We start from the raw sequence: 27,817 nt of genomic DNA on the forward strand, positions 1-27,817 counted from the left end.
AACCTGACTTGTGCAAAGGCCTAGTCAACTGTGTAGCAATCTTCAACATGAGCATGTTAAATGTCCGCTCTGTAGATGCGAACTCAAACTGTGTGGCTCTGCCGCCTTGGTTGTTCTTATCCACCAGACACAGACAGTTGTCTCCCTTGGTGATCACTCTTCTTATCCAGCCTGTTTGAGCCTGATAAAAGATAAAATTGAAAATTGTCTAATTAAGGGATGGTGTTTTATTTTATTTTTTTTTTTTTAATTCAGCAGTCAGCAGTTTATAATTTGTAGCTTTTATGGTGTACTCAATTTTGATACGATGTCCATGAGGTTTGTTGGTAGAATCATGAGGTTTGTTGGTAGAATCATGAGGTTTGTTGGTAGAAACATGAGGTTTGTTGGTAGAAACATGAGGCTAAGCCAACAAGCATGGATACATCGAGGTACACATACCTGACACAGCCTGAGAGTTAAGCTGTAGACAGGTACAGGTGGTAGGTTATGGTAACGAGCATATGGGTGTATAAACATAACACATTTACTATTTAGACAAGTAATAATCAACTCAAAAACTGATTATTATTCTGTATCAGGAAATCAATTCAAAATTCATCTATATAATGGAAAGCCTACAGAGTCTGGTTCTGGTCGGGCCTGGTTCAAGTGTAGCTGAGCATGCTTGTATATGTATATGTATATGTATACAATTGGCTCCAGCACCAAGAAGCTGTCTGAAACCTAAGTTAGACTTAACAGTCTTAGCTTCAAAATAGTTTACTTCACCCAAAATTGTGACTCATCCTTTGCGATTGTTATTTTAATACAAACGGATGTCTTAAACCTTGATGACAAAAATTAGCATTCCTATTCAAATCTAAGTTCCAGAATAATACTGCAAGATAAGACTATATATTTATTTATTTCTTTCATGAACTTTTTTTACATCATACTCAAGAATGTTTCACTTATATAACGACATCAAGCATTATGGTGGGAGGAAACCTGGCAGAGCCCAGGGGAACTCACAACCATCCGCAAACCTTCCCAGATCCACCCAGAGAGGAAGCCAGCATGGACTGGACTTGAACTCTCTGTGACCACTGGTGAGAGGCTCCTGGGTCACTGGAAGACTACATAATGTCTGCCTATAGTGTACTGATTCACTGATTCATGATCCTGCAGGGGCCTGCCTAGTGTTCCTTCTATTATAAAAAAACAGTTTTGCAATTGTAAACGTACATACTTACACTCAGCAGGAAACCGTTCCTGTTAGCGTTATAGATACCCTAAATATGAAAGAGCAATTTTCAGTGCCATTCATGCACATTTTTACTTAGATTTTGGAGGCAACAGTACATTTTTTGAATTGGCCAATTTCAGGAGTTCACAAAAAGTGTAATTTTATCAGCCCGTGCAGAAAAATGCCTTCAGAGCATGCTTAAATATAAACACCTGGCAAACATGCAAAAATGTTGAAGAATTATAGATACTCACCTTTTTCAGAAATGTTAAACCCACGGGTTTTGCAGTTTTCACGACTGGAGCATACACGCCTTCACTGTTAAACATACATATAGATACAGAAATAAAAAAAAACATAATTCTTCAGTTTGGGATTATATTTCAATTTAAATTAAAAGCCCATTTTCCACAACATTTCAATCACATCACATCAGTGTCCACTTACAACAAGCCCCTGTCAATGCAGATTTATTTAAAATGCTGCCTCACTGCAAAACAGGAATTTTTTACTTATGTGCTCAGAGAAAACCACCTTCCTTTAGCAAGTAACTGACAAACAGATTTCCACCCACAGTCAAATGGTACGTACGTACACATATACGTACGTACGTACGTACGCATGTATGTATGTATGTATGTACATACCTATGTATGTGAGAAGGTCTTCAGCAACCTGCTGATGGTCGTGGGTTTCCTCCGCGCCGTGCTTGGTTTCCTCCCACCATAATGCTGGCCGCCATCGTATAAGTGAAATATTTTTGAGTACGGCATAAAACACCAGTTAAAAATATAAATAAAAAATTTATCAACTGAAAACAAAGGGCAAGTAACTCTTACCTTGGCTGTTTTCCACAGTAGCACACGTCCGGCATGAATCCCGTGGAGTCAACCAGAAACAGGGAATGGTTCTGACCACCAGCGATGTCCCAGACAGGGTACGCGCTCAGCGACTGCAACACCAACACCAACATTAAGAAACAGAACAAGTCTTTTGAAAGTTCTTTCTGTACATGTCACAGGCATCAGATTACTAGGTACCTAAATCTTCAACCTTTTCAATGACCTCTGCGACCAACATTTTGAAAGAACTACATGGTGTAGATACCTATTTTGAAAAGTTTTACAAAGCTTGCATCTTTTGTGACAAAAAACAAATCATTTTAGCACCATTTTCAGCATAATTGTATGCATAAATTTCACTGAAAAAAAGTGCTTTAGTGGCTTGAAAAGGTGAAAGACTTACAGAATGTCTGTCCACAACAAAACCAAAATGGCCACGTTACTATTTTTTCTAAGAACGCAAAACTTTTTATGTTTAACTATGATGGCCATTTTCATGGAGCTGGGCCTGACAAATGTTTCTGTGCATGTAATCCCTCAACCTTTCTGCACAGGAACAGTTATGAAGGGACAACTTTCAGTGCCATATATGCAACTTTTTAATTTGATTTAAAGAACAAAATTACATTGGATGGGTTGGCCAAAGTCAGAGCTTCACAAAAAGTATAATTGTGTCCATCTACATAGAATAATGCCTTCAGAATGTAGCTTAAAGAATTACAGTAAATATATAACATACTGTTTTACCATCCTGTCCATGGTGAATCTCACCTTTACTTTGGTGGGGGAGGGTCCATCTTCTGAATGACCCAGCTGACCGGACGTGTTTATCCCCCATGAATACACCTGTAGTTGAAATAAATAAAATTGTACCAGATTTAAAAAAGAAATCAAAATAAAGCGAAAATGTTAAAACCTAAAGTTTTTACCAGACATAAACCAATTACGATAAAACAGCTCCATTACAGTGGCCAATTGTTGGAGAGAAAGATAACTAAATTACTGACTTCTTCTAAAAGTAGATACACTTTTATCTTCAAACTGCTCGATTAACAAAACTGCTTACCTGTGAACTGGCTGTCAAAGCTAAAGCGTGTGAAGCTCCAGCTACTACTTTCACAATATTCTTGTTGGAAAGCATTTTGATGCAGCAAGGGTAGGCCCTGGAAGACAACAAAAACATATATATCCGATGCCAAGATGGATTTCACTTTTACACAAATTCTGATTCTAAGATTCATGATACAAAACATATGCCTTTGCTAATTATAAAGTCCAATGACTTTATTTATTTATTTATTTATTTGTTTATTTATTTGATTGTTGTTTTACACTGTACTCAAGCATATTTCACTTATATAAGACGGCAGCCAGCATTATGGTGGGATGAAAAATGACTCAAGTAGCAAAGGGATGTCACTTAGATTTTTCAGTCACCAATGCAGATGTACTCATGGCTATCACTAAAAACACTTCAAGTCTCCACGTCCAAGCTGCCCCATGTTGCTTCTACCCCACTGGAAATCTGCTACCGTTAAACAGCATTGGTCCCTATGATAACCCCAATTTACCTGTTTTCCATGTCCCCATGTCCCAGCTTCCCCGTGTTGTTTCTACCCCACTGGAAGGCTGCTCTTGTTACACAGCATTGGTCCCCATGATAACCCCAATTTACCTGTCTTCCATGTCCCCATGACCCAGCTGCCCCTTGTTGTTTCTACCCCACTGGAAGGCTGCTTCCGTTACACAGTATTGGTCCCTATGATAACCCCAATTTACCTGTCTTCCATGTCCCCATGTCCAAGCTGCCCCGTGTTGCTTCTACCCCACTGGAAGGCTGCTCTTGTTACACAGCATTGGTCCCTATGATAACCCCAATTTACCTGTTTTCCATGTCCCCATGTCCAAGCTGCCCCGTGTTGCTTCTACCCCACTGGAAGGCTGCTCTTGTTACACAGCATTGGTCCCTATGATAACCCCAATTTACCTGTCTTCCATGTCCCCATGTCCCAGCTGCCCCATGTTGCTTCTACCCCACTGGAAGGCTGCTTCCGCTACACAGCATTGGTCCCTATGATAACCCCAATTTACCTGTCTTCCATGTCCCCATGACCCAGCTGCCCCTTGTTGTTTCTACCCTACTGGAAGGCTGCTCTTGTTACACAGCATTGGTCCCCATGATAACCCCAATTTACCTGTCTTCCATGTCCCCATGTCCCAGCTGCCCCTTGTTGTTTCTACCCCAGGTCCATATCTCTGTTTCCATAGTACCGAGTGACTCCCTGGTAACATGATCTGAAAACACTGAAATAAATGCAAAAATACAGTTTCATGTACAAAAATCAGGCCAATGCACCCTTTGTAGTTTTGTCTCAAAAATGAAATGTGAACAAATTACAATGAAAGTTTCTCTTTCATATGCCAAAATGTTGAGAAATGAGGGTAAGTGAAATATTTTTTAGTATATGGTGTAAAACACCAATCAATTAAATAAATACATAAGTTTACTATTTACTACATGAATGTACCCACCAAAACCCAAAATTTAAGTACTTTTAGGGTTACCCTTTAAAATACTCCTGGTATTCCTTAATACATTTCAAACAAGGGGCACCTGTAGCCTAGTGGTTAGCACGCTAGAGCAACACAATGACCAAGCAGCCTTTCACAAGTCATGCCAGGATTTCCCCCCAAGATCTGCCTGCTTTTCTCTCACCATAATGCTGGTCGCCCTCATACATGTATAAGTGAAATTATTCTTAAGTACTACATAAAACATCAATCAAATAAATAAACACACATTTCAAAGAAATTTGTTTGGGTATTTACATCTGCTGTGTTCACCTCAACTCTTGTGTCTTACAGCCATTGGAAAGAATTTTAGAAAACATCTAGACACCACCACCATGATCTGTCAATCTACATGTATTCACAGCTGTAAATTCAGATTTGGTATCAAGGCTACTAAAGAGCTCGCCTGTAGGAGACACTTGAATACAAAACATCAGCTCAATTGTGTAAAGTATTTAAATCATAAATTTTGTAATTTACAGTAATTAGCATGCATACAGAGCATCAACGACAGACAATCCCCTCGTGTTAATGTTCTCTACATGTGTGCAAAACCTCAGCTGAATACTGTACATGTAAGATACCACCCCTAACATTTTGTTTAACATTGTTTTCCCTGTTACTTGGATGCTGACACTGAGGCTCAGGGTATGACATAAGCTACGCAGTACAGGCAAGCTAACAATAAGTATACATGCATGTAGCATTAATTTCACCCATGGACAATCTTAGAATACAAACTTACTTTGATCTTTCTGAGTGGAAGTATTCTTTTGTGCCATTAAATGTTGGCCCTGTAAAACAGCCGAATGTCTTTTTGCGTCTGATTGGCTGGTGCTATCTCGTTCTGACGACTGTGAAAAGTTGCGTCGAGGAGTTTCCGGGCTAAGATTCAGCGAATTGGTTGACTTGGACATGACAGCTGAGGTATCATCAGGGCTGCTCATAAAAGAGGACTCTGCCACGGAACCAGAAGATGACGCACTGGCTGTATCCTTCTCATTGGACACATGGCTTAAGTCTTCGCCGATCGCTTTATCAACGTTGTCAATGTCTGTAGGGGTTCCCGATACAAAAGATCGAAAGTTGCTGAAGGCCTTGCTGGTGATGCTCGTGACCTGTTGCATACTTGAAACCATGGTGGACGAAAACATGCTCTCAAATGCTGAAAGCGAAGGGGAATCAGGTGGCGCAGGCTGTGCGTTTTTTGCTGTGTTCTGCTTTTCGTCCATTGTGTCGCCTTCTTCCAATTGCTTTGCCAAGTATTTGCGCGCCTTAGACTTGTCTATTAAGGTGCTCCCTGACCTCGAGATTTTGCTGCCACTGGCGGCCGATTCACTGCTATCGACTTTTATGGATCCTTCAGATTTACTCGGAGCTGTATGAGGGGATGTGTTTGGTGGCGTTATTTGACATTTTGCTTTGAATTCTGGCCGGAGTTTCCAAATGGCTGCATCTTCATCTGAGGTGTTAGTTGAGCTGGATTTTTGAGCATCGTGTATGTCTGCTGACACACTTTTTGCGTCACCAGCCAACTGAATTTTCTCGGCACTTCTTTCCGGCTTCAAGGACTTGTCCTCGTTCTGTGAGTGCCCCACATCTTTTTGCTGAGTGCTGTCCACGCAGTCTGAAGCTGCACCACCAACTTTTTCTTCAGCAGCCTCTTCCCTTATCTGAGTTGACTCCCTTGGCTTCTCAGTCACACTAGGTGGCGCCTTTTCTTGCACTTCCTCTGTCATGGGGTCACTTGACGTTGATTTGGTTGGGGTAAGTCTGGGATCTTTTGCATTAGCATTGGCAGCAGGAGCAGTAGCTCGTTTTTCTTTTGCAGGAAATTGAGAAGATGCTTTCTTCCCTCGACTGCAGGAATGTGGCAAAGCTGTGGCCGAAAACTCTGTCGGTGACATTTCAGACTCTATGAGACACTTGTGCTTATCACTTATAATACATGTGTCAATAGTTTCTGTGAAACTGAAATCTCTTCATTGCAGGCTGCACAGGTCGACACATCATCATCGTTTGATGTCAAATTTGGCTTACTTCCATGAGAAGAACGAGGTGTTTCCGGAGATGCTGCAGTTACTCTTTCGACCAGAGCCATGCTATGTTTCTTTCCGCAGCATACTGCCAACACAGTCCGGCCAACAAGCCTATCTACAAGAATTGGATTGGTTGCTATGGTGACGTCCTTGACCCCTAGCTGAATTCCGCTTCCCCATGCCCAAATTTCACCATCGTATGACAAAGCCAACGTGTGGTTTTGCCCGCACGCCACCTGTTTAATCCTAACACCAGGTTGATCAGCTTCTGGATTGGGAAAGTCCACCTTTTCAGGGGAGATAATCGTGTCATCTTTTCCTGTCCCGCACTCACCACCAGATGTCTCTCCCCAGCAGTAGACATCCCCATTCTCACAAACGGCTGCGGAGTGAGTGTACCCGCACACAACGTCCACAACATGTTTATCTGTAGTTATGTAAAACAAACATTTTAATTTTAGAATGTCACACCATCAGATTTTAGTTATAGAAAGATGATCAGGCCAAAAATGACTTTTCCCACACGGTAAAATCTTCTAGTTACATGTCTTAGTGATCTCCATCTTAAAAAAAAATAACAGAAAAGAAGAAACCCCATGAAAAAATAAATGATGTAGGCCTACTAATTTTTAAAACCATTCTGTTTTAACAGGGACCGCAGGGCCTAATCTGGCCTCAGAAGGGCAGGAGGTGAAGGGCACCTCACTGTTGAATATTTCGATTCTCATACATTTTTAAGGGCCTACTGTTGACCTCCACCCCAAGTGCACACCCCAACACGTAATTAGCCCGAAAATTCAGTCTAAGGATGGCTTGTATTTACTGATATGTGGACAACTCTGCCATCCCGGTTGACATGTGCATCTGATCATCACACTGTATCATCGATACCCCAGGACATCATTAAAAAGTTGTTTGCTGCGGGTAAAAAACCCTGTTTTTTGAAGTCTGGTTGGTCAGTGGTTATTTTTTAAAATTTTTTTTGAAAGTGAATTGAACGTAATTCCCGGCCTGCATGATCTGAATGATAAATGAGCTGTCCAATTTTCGTCACCTACTTCCGGGCAAAACATTTCCGATTTTAATTGCTCTTTAAAAACTTTTTTGTTTTCATAACCAAGTTCTTTCACACTGAAGTCAAATATTCCTTCCTGATTCTGGATCAAACATTAAATTTGAGTAAATTTACAAACTTTACAACTAAACAACTGAAGTTGAAAGTCATCCATTGCTTTTGCCCCTGTGGCGAAGGGACGCCAATTGGCTTTCGCCGCACAGAAATCATATTTGCCAAAAACATCATCGAGGCCGAGAGCGAAAAGGCAGAGGTTCGACAGAAGCTCAAGAACAATCCGCATTCTAAGCTCCTGCTAATGACTGATACGCCTGCCACATCTAAGATTATATATTAGACGTAGGCGCCCCTACGTATTAATAATGGATACTGACGAGCTTATAGACGAGATTCTGGGCACAGAGGAGGAGCCCGGCCCCAACCAACAGCCCGGCCCCAGCCAACAGCCCAGCCGAAGCCAACAGCCCGACCCCAGCCAACAAGAAGTAGTATACACACTATAGGTTCTGGGCACCCCCCCCCCCCCCCCCTTGGGGCCCTCCCCACAACAAATAGAGGCTCCCACCCCCCTTTCCCTGCTTCCCCCATAAGAGCCACCCCCCCCCCCCCCCACCCAGGCGCTTCCCCAGCCAAGGCGTACATGCTTATTTACAAGTCTAGCCTACACACACACACTGATATGAGGGGACCTAGTGTGTGTACTATAGTGTGTATACTACTCAAAACTGATGTGGCGAATGGCTAGCCGAAGCTTAGCAACTAAGTAGATAATCCGAGTCTTGTTATGCTGAGCCCTGAATTGCTAAAAAAAAGTTTGCATTCAAAAAGTTTTCTTGTCATCTCTATTCCAAGGTTGAGCAGAAACAAGATTAGCCTTGGCTAAATTTTGTGAATATTAGCTGTATATTTGTGAACATGTGTTTTTATCCCATTCACATGATGATGTGATTTAAACAATGAACAGTACCTGTAAAGGTCTGTCAGCAACCTACGAATGGTCGTGGCTTTCCACTGGGCTCTGCCTGGTATAGGTGAAATATTCTTCAGTACTGCATAAATCACCAACCAAATAAATAAATTAACAAATAAACAATGAACACTGCGATACTGGCTGGCAAATTTGCAGCTACTAAACACTGATGTGCTGAAATCTGATCCTACCGGAGAGAGATTCCACAAGTACAGGGTCTGGGAAGTTTTCTTCATGACTGCCTATACCAAGCTGACCTCGCTTGTTGCTGCCACAAGCAAACACTTGCTTCTCCCTTGTGAGGAATAAATAATGATCGCTCCCCACATCAGCCGTTAATATATCTTTGTCTTTGAAGCCCTTGAATGTCTCTGGTTTGATATCACCTTTGTAGCCTTGCCATCGATAGACTATCCCAGTTGTTTCTGAATGACTGAAAACACAAGGAGACATGCAAATGAGCAATAATCAATTTTGTCTCTTCTCTTCAAATGTACAGTTTATGTGTGGTGATATTTCTTTGATTTGTTTATTCATTTGACTGCTTCTCAACACCACACACGAGATGGGTGGAGGAAACTGCACTGACCTTTAGCATGTTACTGAAATAAACATAGATATATACATCTACTACATTTGAGGAAGACAGATAGATGAGCTCTGTTGAGTGATTAGTGTCATCAAAGCCCTACAAACGCTAACAGTGATGGGAATCGTATGTGTCAGAATCATCCGCACCATTCTGACACCGGAAGGGACAAGGGGAATCCAATCCCTTGTCCAAATATAGTGGAGGAAAATGGGCGAAGACTGGGTGGGGGAAACCACCAGAGGCCGAGTGGAGGAAAGCAGACACAGGCTGGCTGGAGGAAACCTGGTAGCTGATGAGTGGAGGAAACCAGGCAGAGGCAGAGTGGAAGAAAGCCCCTGTCCATGTATAGTGGAGGAAACAAGGCGGAGACTGGGTGAGGGGAAACCAGGCAGAGGCAGAGTGGAGGAAAGCAGACAAAGCCTGGCTGGAGGAAACCAGGCAGAGGATGGGTGGAAGAAACCAGGCAGAGGCAGAGTGGAGGAAAGCAGACACAGGCTGGCTGGAGGAAACCAGGCAGAGGATGGGTGAAAGAAACCAGGCAGAGGCAGAGTGGAGGAAACCAGACACAGGCTGGATGGAGTAAACCAGGCAGAGGATGGGTGGAGGAAACTAGGCAGAAGCAAAGTGGAGGAAAGCAGACACAGGCTGGCTGGAGGAAACCAGGTAGAGAATAGGTAGAGGAAACCAGCCAGAGGCAGAGAACCAAGCAAGATACTGGGTGAGGAAAGCAGGCAGAGGATGGGTGAAAGAAACCAGACAGGTGCTCAGCAGTAGGCAAAAGGCAGAGGGGGAATCAAAAACTGGATGGGAGAAACCAGGCAGAAACTGGATGGGGAAACCAGGCAGAGGCTGGGTGGGGAAATCAGGCAGACGCTGGGTGGACAAAACCAGGCAGAGGCTGGGTAGGGAACCAGGCAGACAATGGGTGGACAAAACCAGTCAGAGGCTGGGTGGACAAAACCAGGCAGAGGCTGGGTAGGGAACCAGGCAGACACTGGGTGGACAAAACCAGGCAGACGCTGGGTGGACAAAACCAGGCAGACGCTGGGTGGACAAAACCAGGCAGAGGCTGGGTAGGGAACCAGGCAGACACTGGGTGGACAAAACCAGGCAGAGGGAGGGAACCAGACCAGAGCTGGATTTGAACTTTTTGCATCTTTGATAAAAAAATGTCTGGTCAATTAATAAATTAGATAAGATCATTAGCCTTCTTGCTTTTATATGATTGAAAACAGGCCATTCCCAGGATCCCTCACACAAAATATCAAAGCATAAAGCTTTAATAAAAGACATCTCTAAAATCCTGTCAAAGTATGCAAACAGAGCGGATATATTATAGTACATGTGTATCAGACATGAACTTCGGTAGACATATACTGTACACACATCCCTAAAAGTAAACATGCGAACACACCCACGCACAATTTGCTTCAATAGACGCATATTGTAATAATAGCAATTCTTGGACGAGTAATCTCAGAGTTCTTATGTTTAACATGCTCTGTAAATACAGACTGAGTAAAGTCAAGTGTAGCCTGACCCAAGCTGTGGCCCATGCCTCATTAATGTGCAGTATCAAGCGACCAGGTCCTCCCTAAAGGGCAGACCCTCTCTGGGTGTGGCACCTGTGCCTAACAAAAAAATACCCGATATATTCGTCTTTTGCTCCATACTCTTCTGCGGTGTGTTTTTTCAATACAGCTATTATTCAAAACTGAAAATAATTTTCTTTGTGAATTCAGAAATTAATGTAACGTCCCTCAATGAAATTCAAGTTTGGCTCCACAATTATTAAAGCTACTCTGTAAAATCAGCTTTCAGATGTCTAACATTATATTTTCAAAAGCTACCACAAGCTCCATGCTGTCGCACGCTCCCCACTAGCTGCATATAACACAAGCTTCTTGCTAACTATCACAAGCTCCCCACCAGCTGCATACCGCACAAGCTCCTTGCTATCACAAGCTCCCCATCAGCTGCATATAGCACAAGCTCCCTGCTAACTATCACAAGCTCCCCAACAGCTGCATATAGCACGAGCTCCTTGCTAACTATGGCAAGTTTCCCCACAGCTGCATATAACACGAGCTCCTTGCTATCAACAAGCCCCCCACCAGCTGGGTATAGCACGAGCTCCTTGCTATCACAAGCCCCCCACCAGCTGCATATAGCATGAGCTCCTTGCTATCACAAGCCCCCCACCAGCTGCATATAGCCCGAGCTCCTTGCTATCACAAGCTCCCCACCAACTGCATGTAGCACAATTTCCTTGCTATCACAAGCTCCCCACCAGCTGCATATAGCACGAGCTCCTTGCTAACTATCACAAACTTCCGATCAGCTGCATAAAGCACGAGCTCCTTGCTAACTATCACAAACTTCCCATCAGCTGCATATAGCACAAGCTCCTTGCTAACTCTCGCAAGCTCCCAACCAGCTGCATATAGCACAAGCTCCTTGCTAACTATGGCAAGTTTCCCCACAGCTGCATATAGCACAAGCTCTTTGCAAACTGATGCAATTTTCCCATCAGCTATCGCAAGCTTCCCACCAGCTAGTGCAAGCTTCCCACCAACTGGTGCAAGCCTATCTTTTCCACCAGCTGGCACAAGCTTCCCACCAGGTGGCGCAAGCTTCCCACTAGCTGGTACAAACTTATCACTAGCTGGCACAAGCTTATCACTAGATGGCACAAGCTTATCACTAGCTGGCACAAGCTTATCACTAGCTGGTACAGGCTTCCCACTAACTGGCACAAGCTTATCACTAGCTGGTACAGGCTTCCCACTAACTGGCACAAGCTTCCCACTAGCTGGCACAAGATTCCCACCAGCTGGCACAAGCTTATCACCAGCTGGTACAGGCTTCCCACTAGCTGGCACAAGCTTCCCACTAGCTGGCACAAGCTTATCACTAGCTGGCACAAGCTTATCACTAGCTGGTACAGGCTTCTCACTAGCTAGCAAAAGCTTATCACAAAGCTAGGACAAGCTTCTGAGCTGTCACTACTACATAATGCTAGCACAAAGCTGACTTGGAGAGCTAGTATACATATAGCTACATGTGCGTGAGCTGGCAATGTGTTAAATACCTGGAACTTAGTCGCACCCAAATGTTAGAAGGGTCTGATAAATTACTGTTGAAAATGTAATGAAAGTAACAGTGAATAGTAATAGTCAAGCACACTGTATCAACTTCCTTCCCTCTTTTTTTGAGTGCTGACCAGCGTTCAACAAACAACTTTAGGCTTCATTTCAATACAACTACTAGGATATGCTCAGCGCAGACTTCAACAAACCCCTTTTGGCTTCATTTCAAGACAACTACTGGTATATGCTCAGCACAGCTTTCAACAAACCCCTTTTGGCTTCACATCAGTACATGCTGTATAAGTGCATGTATATGCCCAGCACAACTTTCAACAAACCCCTTTTGGCTTCACTTCAATAAAACTACATGTATATGCCCAGCACAACTTTCACACAACCACTTTTGGCCTCACTCCAATACAACTACATGTATATGCTTAGCACAACTTTCACACAACAACTTTTGGCCTCACTCCAATACAACTACATGTATATGCTCAGCACAACTTTCAACAAACCCCTTTTAGCTTCACTTCAATAAAACTACATGTATATGCTTAGCACAACTTTCACACAACAACTTTTGGCTTCTCTTCAATATGCTCTGTACAGCTTTAACCTAACAACTTCTTGGACTGTAATTTTCAGACACATTTCAACTTGTCACTGAGGGTGGCATCCACATTACTAGTGAACTGCATGTAAGATTCAACACTTGCTCAGTTTACACCCAAATTATGTGAAATTTTAGAAGTTACTTTAGGCCTTGGTAACATGTACAACCACACAGCTGACACCAACAAACCATCGCAATTACCTTCTAGGGTCCATGACCACGTGGTAGTAGCGTATTCACAGCAGAAACCTATATTCATTTAAGCCGTTAGTAACTTACACCTGTTGACCAGTTCATTTAGTTACAAGGTACATCAATATGACTTCCTTTATTTGACTTCATCCTGCTCTTACTTGAGCATCAACAGGAGTACAGCTCCGCAATACACAAATGTGCAACAGCCAAAAATATGTTCATGAAGGTACGACATTTTTGGCCGTTTTTCACGGTTATGTTTACATAACGTAGGTAATTATTCATGAGTTATTTATGGCCGGTAACCGTAACCCTGTGAACCCACTCTGAAACTTTCTCATAGTTATACATGCACCTTTCTCCACTCTTTGTGCAATTCCACAAAAGCCTTCCAATCAGCAATAGAGCTCCCGGTAATGACTCAACCAAAACAGATACAATGTTGTAAAATCCATAAAAATACAACTTCGATTTATTTATTTATTTGATTAGCATTTTACGCCGTACTCAAGAATGTTTCACATAAACCACAGCGGTCAGCATTATGGTGGGAGGAAATCAGGCAGAGCCCAAAGGAAACTCATGACCATCTGTAGATTGCTGGCAGACCTTTCCACCAACATCCTAAGAGGACACCAACATGAGCTACATGTAAATACAACTTTGCAGCATACAATACATAACAATATTGCAAGCAGTTCTGGTTTTCAAAAGATCCTTCATTTCTCATAAAGGGAATTTTCTTGTAAATCTGACTACACTACCTGCATATACATGAACATTATACAGCATTTGTTCCTGCCTGAGAACAGTCCTATGTGTATATGTATGAGTGAAATTTTGAGGAAAGCATTAAATCTATGACCCGAAACTTCTGGACATTCGTATACGAGCTGTCAGGTTAATAATGGAAAGGCCAATTCACAATACAAACACCGATCTAACTGTATTAATGACAAGTCAGCTCACCTTAAATACCTGACAAATCTTCTGAGTTAGATTAGACACCTGCAGCTGTATGCGTCATATGTATAAGTAGGTAATTTGAGCACCCCTTTGAGCCATAATCAGGGTACCCTTTTGAGTCCAATATTCAGGGCACCCTTTTGAGTCCAATATTCAGGACACCTTTTTGAGTCCAATATTCAGGGCACCCTTTTGAGTCCCATAATTTTGGCTATTAAATATTGAGAAATAGCATTAGAAATTACAACTAATATTCGACTAAATATGAATGTCACAAAAACAGAGACAACGACTGAATAAAAAAGTACAAAAGTAAATGACTCTTTTTTTAACATGTAATTAATCAAATCAAACACATTTTCAAACTTTCTAATTCCTCTTAGTTTGCCTTTAACGTTAATATGGGCCCATATTGTAGTTATGTACAACTGCCTGCATGTGACCGTGCATAATGGGGACCCTGTACACTGTGGTATATTTCCTTTAACATGGGACCAGTATGTGTAAAAACAATCCAAATGGAAGTCACATCCAAATATCCTATTCATCAGTTTATTAGCAAATTTACCACACCTGCAGAACTATATAATCTCAACCCACGTTACTGAATACCCAACTGTCTTGTCTCCTGTATACATACAAATCTACTTTATTCTCTCTCCCTCCCTAACCCTTTCATAGGTGTGAATAGGGTGTCTACAAGAAAGAACTGGTTTTCCATCCATCCACCGGGGGGGCAGACAAACCTTTATCAGCTTCTCCCTCACAAACAGGGGTACTCATGAGTAACGACAGGTACACAGACTGAGCTAACGTGTGAGGGCAAATGGTCTGAGAACACAAATATACGCCATCCTGGGAAGAGGCCAATTGGTATAAAGGTGAGTGAACAGCCGTCGTTGTTGTTACCAAAAATCAAGTACTTTTACACGCTTGATGACGAGTGTGTGTTTATGTGATTCATGTCCATGTTTTAGGGAAGGAAACATGTTTGTACCTGCAACTCTTAAAGCTTTTAGGTGTTTCCGTGAACATGTTTACTTGAAATATATGCTTTTAGGAAGAGGAGACACTTTCTGAATATGAAGTAGAACAATTGCTTCTTTTATTGTAAAGTATAACAAGATTTGTACACAGGGACGATGCTACAGACTGAGGATGCCATAATACAGGATTAAGGGTTCTCTAGCTGTGCTCTAATATAGGTTGAGAATGATCTAAAATAGGGTGAGAATGATCTAAGATAGGGTGGGAATGATCTAATATAGGGTGGGAATGATCTAAGATAGGGTGAGAATGATCTAATATACATGTAGGGTGAGAGTGATCTAATATGGGATTTGAATGATCAAACATAGTGATAATGATCTGACATAGGGTGGGAATGATCTAATATATAGGGAAATGATCTAATATAGGGAGAGAATGATCTAATATAGGGTGACAATGATCTAAGATAGGGTGGGAATGATCTAATATAGGGTGGGAATGATCTAAGGGTGAGAATGATCTAATATACATGTAGGGTGAGAGTGATCTAATATGGGATTTGAATGATCAAACATAGTGATAATGATCTGACATAGGGTGGGAATGATCTAATATATAGGGAAATGATCTAATATAGGGAGAGAATGATCTAATATAGGGTGACAATGATCTAACAGAGTGAAAATGAACAAACAAAGGGAGAAAATGATCTAATATAGGGTGAGAATGATATAACAGAGTGAAAATGAACTAACAAAGGGAGAGAATGATCTAATATAGGGTGGGAATGATATAACAGAGTGAAAATGAACTAACAAAGGGAGAGAATGATCTAATATAGGGTGAGAATGATATAAAATACGGTGAGAATGATCTAAAATAGCATGAGAATAATCTAAGATACGGTGAGAATGATCAAATAGAGAGTCATAATGATCTAAGATACGGTAAAAATGATCAAGTAAAGAGTGAGAATGATCTCACATAAGGTGAGAATGATCTCCTATTGGGTGAGAATGATCTCCTATTGGGTGAGAATGGGTGAGAATGATCTCCTATTGGGTGAGAATGATCTCACATAAGGTGAGAATGATCTCCTATTGGGTGAAAATGCTACATGTACACATATAAGATTGGGTCAAGTGCTCCAGTGTGAGAACGCCATTGTAACACCGGGCGACAATGCTATACTATTCTGTTATGGGGGAGTGCTCTAATATATCAATAGGGTGAATTCTGAAATGTAATGTGAATATGTTCAGTTCTCTCAATTCTTTCCATTTAATACTCGATTCCACTAAACTCACAGGCCAAGAAGGCCAATAAATAGCTTCTTAATTATTAAAAGCAATCCTTGTGGGTTTGGGAATTTGGTCTGAAACTGATATCAGAAAGTATTCAAATATCCCTGCCAATATAGGGCTACATGTACATGTGACTTTAATGTGACATAGCTACCGTAGGACATTAATACCAAACAAAACATTCAATCAAGCATTTTTGACATTAATCATAGAAAAGCATGTTTCTATGACTTTAGCTGAACATTGGTACCCACTATAACCAGTATACACACAAAAAATAATCCTCTGCAAATGACCTGTGCAGCCTGCACTATGTTAGCGTTTAACCTCAATGAAGAATGCTAATCCAGGTGAAAAAGATGACTGAGTACATAAAACATTCTGATAACTATGTACCATTCCCTCTAACTGTCCAAAATAAAATTCATGTGTTTATCTTGATAGTTAGGAGTCCTCGCAGTCAAATTTCCAAGGAAACCCAGAATACATACATGTGGTGCAGACTTGGACACTTCTCAAATTAATATTCATGAGATTATTAAAACAGCAGATTTTATCATCTTGCCCAGAATGATTTGTAATTCTAGAATTAACTTCTATTTATACTTTTGGTTAGAGAAAAGGCCAATGCAGATCACTGCAGATAAAATGCCCAGCTTTTGAAGAAACCTAATTTGCATAAAAACTGATCAAACTCAGTCTTTAACATGTCTGTGTAAATGTCATATTTAGAAAATTCACCTATATACGTACATGTATATGTATGTCACTGACAGGCTTCCATGCAACAATGTCAATCTTAGAACTAAATTGCGTGAGAAATGATGACATTTTTTCTTAAAATGTGATAATACATGTATATTGGTGGCAATTTAGCTGCACCTAAGCACGAAGCAACTGCTTAAATCATCACCTAACTCTAATTTACATGTAATTTACATTCATCAAATTGCAGAATTTAAGCTTTTGGTTCATGAGGCTTTTATAATGACATGATAATTTTATGTTTAACCCACTACTATTGAAATTCAAATTGAAGAAAATTCTCATTTCACGCATGAGTGGAAAACATTATTGTTCACTTGTAGATTACAGTTTTCCAAATTTACATGTAGCTTTTAAATGTGAGAAAACGCAGAAATAAGGGGTAAGTAGGCAGGGGGTGTTAAATCTTAGCTAGATTCTAACTTGGGGTGCACATTGCTGCAAGAGTTACCCTGGTGTAAAAGGGCTAGCCATAACAAACACAACTGGTAAGTTTACATATTAGGGCTCAAAATGTTTGGTCATTCACTCGTTTTTAAGCGCTCAGAATAAAAATGCTGACTTCAAATTGAGCCACGTTATCACCAAAATGACTTCCTGACTAATTCATGAATGTTTATAGGTGTATTTTATCCCATACCAGGTTTTACAATGATAGCAATGGGATCTAATATATTTTATCCTATACCAGGTTTTACAACGATACCAAAGGAATCTAATATATTTTATCCTATACCAGGTTTTACAACGATACCAAAGGGATCTAATATATTTTATCCTATACCAGGCTTTACAACGATACCAAAGGGATCTAATATATTTTAACCTATACCAGGTTTACCAATGGGATCTAATATATTTTATCCTATACCAGGTTTTACAACGATACCAATGGGATCTAATATATTTTATCCTATACCAGGTTTTACGACACCAATGGGATCTAATATACTTTATCCTATACCAAGCTTTACAACGACACCAATGGGATCTAATATATTTCACACCTTTAGATCATATTGGATGCTTGACTTTTTTTTACCCTTAACATCTTAACAAATGATCTTTGTAAGATCAATACAGATCTCTCAGAATTAGGCAAAATTGTTGTTGAATGCGGTGCTCAGGAATTATCACTTAACTGACAGCTGTATGAGTTTATTTCTGGTGGGGGCAATCAATCCAGAGTCTCAAATCACAGAGTCTCACATCACAGAGTCTCACATCACATCACAGTCTCACATCATATCACAGTCTCACATCACATTACAGTCTCACATCATAGTCTCACATCATAGAGTCTCACATCACAGAGTCTCACATCACATTACAGTCTCACATCACAGAGTCTCACATCAAAGCCTGAAACTAGTCAAAATGTGCACTGCTTCAGATACAGTTATGCAAAATAGAAAATGGAAGATAATACCTTAATCTTACTTGACCATTTCTATCTTTATTATTATACAGCTATCTTTTTTACTTTACAGATTAAAGTCCCAGCTTTCCCATCAGGACTTGCCTGGTAATCTACAGTGGATCAGAGATGACAGCCACAGTATCATCGCCTGATTAGAAGACTGATGACAGAGAGAACGGCCTATGCCTGATTAGAAGACTGATACACAGAGAGAACGGCCTATGTCTGATTAAAAGACTGATGCACAGAGAGAACGGCCTATGCCTGATTAGAAGACTGATACACAGAGAGAACGGCCTACGTCCTCGACTTCAAAGGAGCTGGCATATATCTGTAATAAACGTCAGTGAAACAGACATCAATCACACCAGGTCAAGGGCAAAACAGTCACTGAGTTTCTTAGGAAGCGGTCATGCATGGCTGTGTGAGTTCCACAGCATTCCACGGGCTGTCACAAAGCTTCTCTTGGTCACTCACAGGTCAGTTTCACATTGGACACCGGTCAGTTTGATGCCTGTCAGTTCAGTTAATGGACCAAGAACTCGAAGCTTTTTACATGATTTCAGCAAACTAGCTGATCAATTGCATTAAGTACAACTGACTCATCATACAGATTACGGAGAAAAGGATACTGAAAAGGTAGGGATTAACTTAAAAGACAACTAAGAGCACTTAAACTGAATTTCAATTCCCTATACTTGCTACAACTGCTATAGAACTTAAAACCAACTTGACAGATAAATCATAAGTACAGTGCATGAAATAAATCCAGTTGGCATTCTGTACGTCAGAAACAACGAAAAGTTGATGGTCAACTGTTAAAAATGAAAACCTGCAGCTTGCTTAGTCTAGAGGCATATACACAGAATCTTATCTTCTGACAACATCATGTAGCAGAACTGTGGACTTGATTGCTACTGTAATCCTTCAACTACATCACATGTTTACAAGATGTTTATTCAGGCATATTCTGAAGGCATTATTCTGTGTACACTCACTGATAAAATTATACTTTTTATGAAGCCCCTGAATAAAACTTGGCCAATGTAGTTTTGTATCCAAAATCAAATTAAAAATGTGCATAAATTGCACTGAAGGTTGCTCTTTCATTTGTGAAAAGATTCAGGAATTAGGCTACATAGAGTATTTAACTCCCAGTTTGATCAATCACATACCAAAATTGTAAGCATATAACACATCTGGTACTTTACATGCAGACACATGAACACGCAGGTATACGAATCTGCTCTGACAAAGTTGATGATCTTTGTGAAAATCTGATTTTAACACTTTGATCATGTTGGCCAAGTGATCTGAAATTATATGTAGTACAGTAGAAAAGACATTTGGTAATTACACATAATGTTAAGCCCCAAATGATAGTGACTGGTGAAAATTCAATCTGCAATACAATGTAGGTACATACATGTATAAGTACCAGGATTTGCTCTATCAGTTTGAAGAAGCTGGAATTATATGTAGCAAAAAGACCTGTTGACGGACAATCTTGCAAATTAATATACATGTATGTATGTACTGTCATAGATACAGGTTGTTCAACTCTCAACAAATGTTATACATGTATGTATGTAATGTCTTAGATACAGGTTGTTAAACTCTCAACAAACGTTATACATGCCTGTATGTACTGTCTTAGATACAGGTTGTTAAACTCTCAACAAACGTTATACATGCCTGTATGTACTGTCTTAGATACAGGTTGTTAAACTCTCAACAAACGTTATACATGCATTCCCCATTATCTTTCTTGAATGACAAATGACACTGAACAGCCATGGGTCATGCTGCAGAATGACCTGTCCGAAGGTCTGTGACATCATGTGGGCAACAATCTCAAATACCAAGCGAAAGCAAATGTTTCAAAAATCTGCCCATAAATGTCAAACAATATGTTTTAGTCACCTGTTGTATGATAGGAGGCACTACCTGTCAAATGGCTAAGATGTAGAATTCCACCTCTTTGCTCTAATCACGGCAGAAATCATGTGCACAACAATCTCGCAAATCAATACATGTAGTTTCATATTGATACATAGTCTCCTAGCTTTCAGTGCAAGTCTGTCTAAAATCTGTGCCTCCATGTAAATGTCAAACATGCATTAGTTCTTGTTCTTTGTATGACAGAAGGTGCCACACAGCAAAAGGTCAAGCTATAGAATGACCTCTCCATTACAAGCGTCTTTACGGTCACTGCAGAAACCATGTGAGCAAATGACCACTCTGGTCACATCTGGCTGGCTTGACCACTGTGCGCTGACCACTACAGTGTACTTTAAGCCCATTGTCATGTCTCACAAATATGTCATAGCTTTGGACTATTTCCACCCGGGATATGAACTGCCCTGAAATTTCAGGACAAGACATTTAGTGTTTCCCAGACAGCCTTTATTGTCACATTTTTATGTTGTCTACAAGAGTTACTGAACAATCCAAACAAAAGAAAAGATATCGTACTTTACCCAAAAGTCCCCCCCCCCCCAAAAAAAGAATATTGCCAGACAAATAAAGGCTATAAAATATTACTTTTGGTGGCGGAAATTCACTCCATGTCTTGAAAGTTTCAAATAAACACAGAACAGCTTTCTGAGCTCAATCAATAGAACTCTCAGAATCACATAAAAATGAGTCATGACTGACATTTTTGGTTCTAATACAGTATTTTATTAGGAAGACTGATCAATTAAGATACACAAACAGCTGACTTGCCTTTGTGCCTTTAAAACTCACAGGTGAAATAGACAGGTAGGGAGGCAAATTGCACTGGTTTTCTCACATAATAAGCCCAGCAGTCCAATTACTTCAAAGGCTTTATTACATTATACCACAGAAAATCCAGAGAAAATAAAGTCCATTTCAAAAAGCAGGTGAATAAAGCTATAACAGGAAATTCACACTTGATAATATCTTTTTTTTTACATAAATGTGTTAAAATATAATTAACTCTCTTCCCATTTTTCCCCACAGAGACACGCCTAAAGAGACGCCCTACACTCATATGTTAACTTGCTTTTCATTGGCTCGATAAAGCAAGGCAACAGGTGTTGACAACCAAGAGGCCTACTTTCACCGGACACTTGCTGTGACCAACCAATCAATGTTGTTCATACATGCAGCTTTTGTTTGAACCTTGTGCAACAGATAGCTAAAACGTCAATTCAATGCAAATTTGTTAAGCCTGAGGTCTTGGCCTTCTGCATTTCACATTGTGCATAAAAATCAATATATTGATCACCTGTGTATTGATTTTTGGATATTGGGAGTCGAGGATTACAGGATTGTCATAATGGACCAAACATGTACAATGGATAATACCTCAGACAGTGCCTGGTTTTAGTTAGGAAATTCTGTCACCAAGCTTTTTGTATATATCTCAATCAAAAATGCATCTCCAATCTGACAAAATGCATCATGGCCAAGTTTTCATGGGAGAGAGAAAAGAAGATCGTGTTAAAAAGTTTGAAATTGTGCTGAACACACCTCCTAACCACAGGTTTCAGCCAGGAAATGAAATTTCTGGAGCTGTTGAACTGGAAATCAGTCAGCCGTTGGAAATCTGCTTTTTGGAATTTACTGTGTGCGGGTATGCGGCAGCTTGCGCAATACATGCGCAGCAAGGACTGTCTTCTTCCAAACGCGAGACGTACATGAGGAAGAGGATTCTGATCCTGGGTTCTCCAGATGGCTTGACATCTACGGTCATCATTCCCGGCCGTTACAGTTCAAAGTTCACCTTTGTTCTACCCACTAACTTGCCATCGACGAGTGTTTATGAGGACAAGAAAGGCAGTTTGTCATTCCAAGTGCGCTACTTCGTGCAGGCTCGACTTTGCGACGATGTTGTGTCTGCCACTTTGCGAGGACTTTCCAAACGAAGGACGATCATAAAAGTCTTGATGTCTCAGCACAGAGATTTCATCGTTGAACGGCCGTTTGACATAGCAGCCATTCCCATGGCAATGTGGCCTGTGTCGCGAAGTGAGGACGTTGTTTTAGGATGTGGACCTTTTGACACAGAGAAATCCAGTTTGACGGCCACTCTTAATCAGTCCGTTTACTGTGCTGGTGACAAAATATTTATAAAACTTGAAACGGATGTTCGTGATGCAAAACATTTCAAATCTTTAAGGTTCGAACTTCGCCAAAGAGTTCAGTTACGAAAAACAGCAGAAGTACTGCACTTTATCACAGAATCAGTAACTGTCAAGGAGCCTACCTGGAAAATCGAAAGGCTGGAATCAAAACGACCTTTAGCATTCTTCAGAGTAGCTCTACAAACCTTGAGGAATATTTTGCCATCAATTTTGGAAGGTTGCAATCTTCTAAAGGTGAACTACTCCGTCAAAATTTCTGCCAGACTGGTTAACCAAGCGGCCATGATGTTTTTCGAAGTTCCGCTGTCGATTGCGCCCTCCAAGCATACGATCCTGAACATCGACAACAAGGAAATGAAGGTTCCCATTTTCAAGAGACCAATGAGATTCCCTCGATTCACGGATTCTCACCATGCAACATTTTCACATGACAGCAGCAGTGATTCGAACAATCACTCAAATCGATCATCACAAAATTCTGATGCTAACAATTCCAGGCAGGTAAGAATATTTTGATCAATTTATTAATGTTATTATTAATTCATTCTGTTACTGAAATTTCACCTCTGGCAAAACATCTGTAGAATGTATAGAGCTGGTACATTGGCACTTATTTTTCAAATCTGTTGAGGCAATAGGGAAGTTTATCTCTGCTGTTGACAAGTAGTCAAATCAGATTAGTCAAAAGTACATGTACATACATGTGTATGAAACATGTCACCATTTACCATCTGGCTTTACATGAACAATACAATTCTGGACTGTCACCATTTACCATCCGACTTTACATGAACAATACAAGTCTGGACTGTCACCATTTACCATCCAGCTTTACATGAACAATACAAGTCTGGACTGTCACCATTTACCATCTGCCTTTACATGAACAATACAAGTCTGGACTGTCACCATTTACCATCTGCCTTTACATGAACAATACAATTCTGGACTGTCACCATTTACCATCCAGCTTTGCATGAACAATACAATTCTGGACTGTCACCATTTACCATCCGGCTTTACATGAACAATACAAGTCTGGACTGTCACCATTTACCATCCGGCTTTACATGAATAATACAAGTCTGGACTGTCACCATTTACCATCTGCCTTTACATGAACAATACAAGTCTGCACTGTCACCATTTACCATCCAGCTTTACATGAACAATACAAGTCTGGACTGTCACCATTTACCATCTGCCTTTACATGAACAATACAAGTCTGGACTGTCACCATTTACCATCCGGCTTTACATGAACAATACAAGTCTGGGCTGTCTTCATTTACCATCCAGCTTTACATGAACAATACAAGTCTGGACTGTCACCATTTACCATCTGCCTTTACATGAACAATACCAGTCAGGACTGTCACCATTTACCACCCGGCTTTACATGAACAATACAAGTCTGGACTGTCACCATTTACCATCCGGCTTTACATGAACAATACAAGTCTGGACTGTCACCATTTACCATCCGGCTTTACATGAACAATACAAGTCTGGATTGAAAATATCATCCACATTTCCCATTCATTCAATGAATATTCATTCAAAATTATAACGTATTTTATGGTTAGTTAGCTTTTGCATTTATCCAATTCTCTCACAATTTCTCTTTCATCTTTCCAGCAGGTAACGGTGTGCGTCCATGTGTGACGTTGTCATGGAAACTGAATGTGAAACTACACAAAGGACACCTAGGAATGCAATTCAATCCCTCAGCCACCTGGAGGAAGATGTGCTCTAATCATTAATTCATTATCATTCACATTGTGTGAAATACTTGCATATGTATAAATTTGGGTTGTCAATGAAATGTTTTGTTACCATGGCAACCAATTTAAGACAACATGGACATTATTACAGCTGCATTAACCACATGTGAATAAGCTGCATATAGTAGTCCTAAAAACACGATGTTTTTTTAATCTCGCGCTTACATACATCTTGAAATTCTTTAATCAAACTTTTATTTTCCCACAGAATCTGGAACTAAGTTAAAAATGTACATGTAATTTGCATGTTCACAGTTTGAATGTATTGATAATTAGATGTACTTGCTAAGCAACAGGTCTTCTGCATGATCAAAGCTGGATTTCATGGTTGAGTCAGCACAGAAAAGTTAGCTGAAGATTAATAAGGTTCACATGTGAAATTTAATACACGTATGCTGAAACAAGACTGAGGTTTAAAAGATAACTGCGCAATAAAAATTACCACCACTGTCTCATTTCGTCACTGGCAATTTTTTTTTCTATCCCCCAATACGCTCATGTTAAAGAGGTTACACTGTATTTGTAAATCTAGAAGGGCAAATTCAATCCATTTTAGAACAGCCCAAATAATTATCTTTCACAAAATAAAAGCCACACCTGTGAAAGTGTTCCTGTTCAAAATCTGTCATAAAAGTTCATACAACTTTTAAAGCAAGTCGCATTATAATTTTTTAGAATCAGTTTAATGTTACAGATAGTGCAGGGATGCATCTGATATTTACTGAAAGGTAATACAGTCATAAATCTTGGTAAATACAAAAAATCTGATTTGATCAGCGAATATGGATGTTTAGCCAAAAATCTATAATGTAGCCTATTTATTATCTAATTATAAAGGCTTGTCAATACACATCATGTCTGAGGCCTGTCAATACACATCATGTCTGAGGCCTGTCAATACACATCATGTCTGAGGCCTGTCAATACACATCATGTCTGAGGCCTGTCAATACACATCATGTCTGAGGCCTGTCCATACTTTAATTAAAGCATGTGTCCAAACACTGCACCTGTGTAATGTACCAAATTAGCCAATGTTATATGTACAGAACACGCATTACATTGCTGCAGTATTGCACATACTGTAATTCTTCAACCTTTTCGCAAGTTTGCAAGATGCTTATTCAAACATATTTTGAGGGCATTTTAAAGGGGTATACTGATAAAGTTATACACTTTTTGAGGTCCTGACTCTTATCTCCAAAATCATATTTAAAACAAGCATTACACTGAAAGTTCAATTTCCATTTGCACAAAGGACCTAAAATGTCACCCCCAAAATGTTTATTTTCATGGCAGATAAATGCATCCTAACATGTTACTTATGGTGATGAGACTTATTTTCAAGTGAGACATCATCCTCCCATCCACCAAACCTCAAAACGGCGTTCTAAGATCGACACAACTATCAGAATCATCCAAAATGTGCAATGTGAACTTAGGTGGAACTTTAGGTGATTTACTGTACTCTAAAAAAGAAAAGAAATGGCCTCTTATATTAATTTGGCTAATGACAATTGATAAAAAAAAACACCCCAGTTTTTTTCACATATTGATATTAATCAGCTTTCTTTTCATGTTACTACCCTAATTCCTCAACCTTTTCGCATATGAGCAACTTTCAGTGCAATTTATGCACATTTTTAATTCAATTTTGGGGTCAAAACTATATTGGTGGAATTGGTCAGCTTCAGGGTTTAACAAAAATTATAATTTCATCCGTGTACACAGAATAATGCCTTTAGAATATACTTGAATAAACACCTTGCAAACAGGCAAAAAGGTTGAAGAGTTACAGTACTTGTACGTATATCTACAGTTAATGATTAACATAAAAAGTTGAAAAAGTTAGAGATCAATTTCCATCATAGAATAAAGAAGTCCTCACACATCCCATGATGCATTATGTGTCACAACATCCATGTAATTAGGATTGCACGGGAAAACAAATTCAGGCCTTCTGTTGTTAAAGGCGTTAAAATCTGTTTATTCTGATCATGTGAATGGAAGGATAATGCTAATGGCAGAATATTACAATAGTATTGTCCTAGGTTACCCATCATTCAAGGTACATTTTCACACACCACATGCAATTAAGGTTGTACTGTTATTGTCACAAATTCATGTAGCATCATTTAGCTTATAATGTCCAGCTTCTTAATTTCCATTCAAAGACAAGTTTAAATCCAGTGTACAGCTATCTTATGCAATGAAACACGTTTTCTTTTTCTTTTCTCTTTTTTACATAAAAATTTGTTTCTGTGTGTAAGTATATGTACCAATTGAGCCCGCAATAGCTTTCATGTCAGAGCATTTATGTGAAGTAACCATGGCAACATGTCTATCCATGTGTGAAAATTCACGACATTGTTTGTTAAAGCAACACATTTCTGTAGTCCACGGTTTTTGTCTCCTCTTACAGGGGAACTACAATTAATGCTTTCACAAAATCTGTTGTCAACATAGGCCTCTCCTCGTTTCTTCATGAAAATAATTCAATAAATACTTTTAGCACAAATTTTTACAACTGTTCAGTGTATTTAAAGAACTTGTCTGTCAGTAAGGTATAGGTAGTTATAATTGAAGTTCCTGTGATTTCCAGTAATTACCTGCAAGAGATACCTTGTAACCTGTAACAAGTGAGAGTTACAAAATGTTCTCTTTTCTGCCTGTATGTCGGCCTAATCTGGATACAACAGTTTAAAAGGATAAAAAAAACTGACACCAAAAAAAACTGGCTACACATAAATGTTATTACATGACCTCAAACTGCTCTGATCCCTGATGGGTTGTCGTGAAATCACTTTCAAGAGAGATAAGCAAATATTTCATGTATTATATTATAACTACTGTAATTCTTCAACATTTTTGCATGTTTGCAAGCTGTTTATTCAAGCGTGTTAAAAATTATACTTTTTGAGAAACCCTAAAATTGGCCAATCCAACCCTTTGTAGTTTTGTCTCCATAATAAACTTAACAATGTGAATAAAATAGAGTGAAAGCTCTTCTTTCAAATGCCAAAGATAAAGAAATTAAGGTTAATGTCATAGTCAAGACTTTTTCAAATACATGTATACAATGGTGGTGTGAGTTTGGTGAGAGCTGGTTGTGGAAACCAGGCAAACCTCCCGGTGGTGTGAGTTTGGTGGGAGCTGGTTGTGGAAACCAGGCAAACCTCCCGGTGGTGTGAGTTTGGTGAGAGCTGGTTGTGGAAACCAGGCAGACCTTCCGGCGTTCTGAGTTTTGTGAGAGCTGGTT

General features: G+C 39.9%; 2 protein-coding genes across 2 annotated transcripts in view; one reads left to right on the forward strand and one right to left on the reverse strand.

Annotated features, from left to right (window-relative positions):
• LOC135464604 (alsin-like) overlaps positions 1-27,817 on the reverse strand; it is a 72,692-nt gene that overhangs the window by 37,902 nt on the left and 6,973 nt on the right. The window contains 9 exon segments of the mRNA XM_064742048.1: positions 4-181; positions 1,483-1,546; positions 2,068-2,180; positions 2,842-2,916; positions 3,137-3,233; positions 4,266-4,365; positions 5,387-6,616; positions 6,619-7,107; positions 8,917-9,158. Of these exon segments, the coding sequence (XP_064598118.1) occupies positions 4-181; positions 1,483-1,546; positions 2,068-2,180; positions 2,842-2,916; positions 3,137-3,233; positions 4,266-4,365; positions 5,387-6,616; positions 6,619-7,107; positions 8,917-9,158 (2,588 nt within the window).
• LOC135464674 (arrestin domain-containing protein 4-like) lies at positions 14,974-27,498 on the forward strand. The gene is made up of 4 exons (XM_064742164.1): positions 14,974-15,064; positions 18,740-19,301; positions 21,648-23,275; positions 24,413-27,498. Exons 3-4 carry the CDS (start codon positions 22,064-22,066, stop codon positions 24,437-24,439), a joined length of 1,239 nt encoding a protein of 412 aa, XP_064598234.1. The 5' UTR covers positions 14,974-15,064; positions 18,740-19,301; positions 21,648-22,063; the 3' UTR covers positions 24,440-27,498.

This window comes from Liolophura sinensis, chromosome 4, assembly GCF_032854445.1.
Source record: "Liolophura sinensis isolate JHLJ2023 chromosome 4, CUHK_Ljap_v2, whole genome shotgun sequence".
Taxonomy (NCBI): domain Eukaryota; kingdom Metazoa; phylum Mollusca; class Polyplacophora; order Chitonida; family Chitonidae; genus Liolophura; species Liolophura sinensis.

What these genes read in the sequence shown, in the direction of transcription:
- LOC135464674 (XM_064742164.1), top strand. Translation starts at nt 22,064, where the DNA reads ATGCATCTCCAATCTGACAAAATGCATCATGGCCAAGTTTTCATGGGA. An exon ending in ATGCTAACAATTCCAGGCAG is followed by an intron (nt 23,276 to 24,412) that starts GTAAGAATATTT and finishes TCATCTTTCCAG; the next exon opens with CAGGTAACGGTGTGCGTCCA.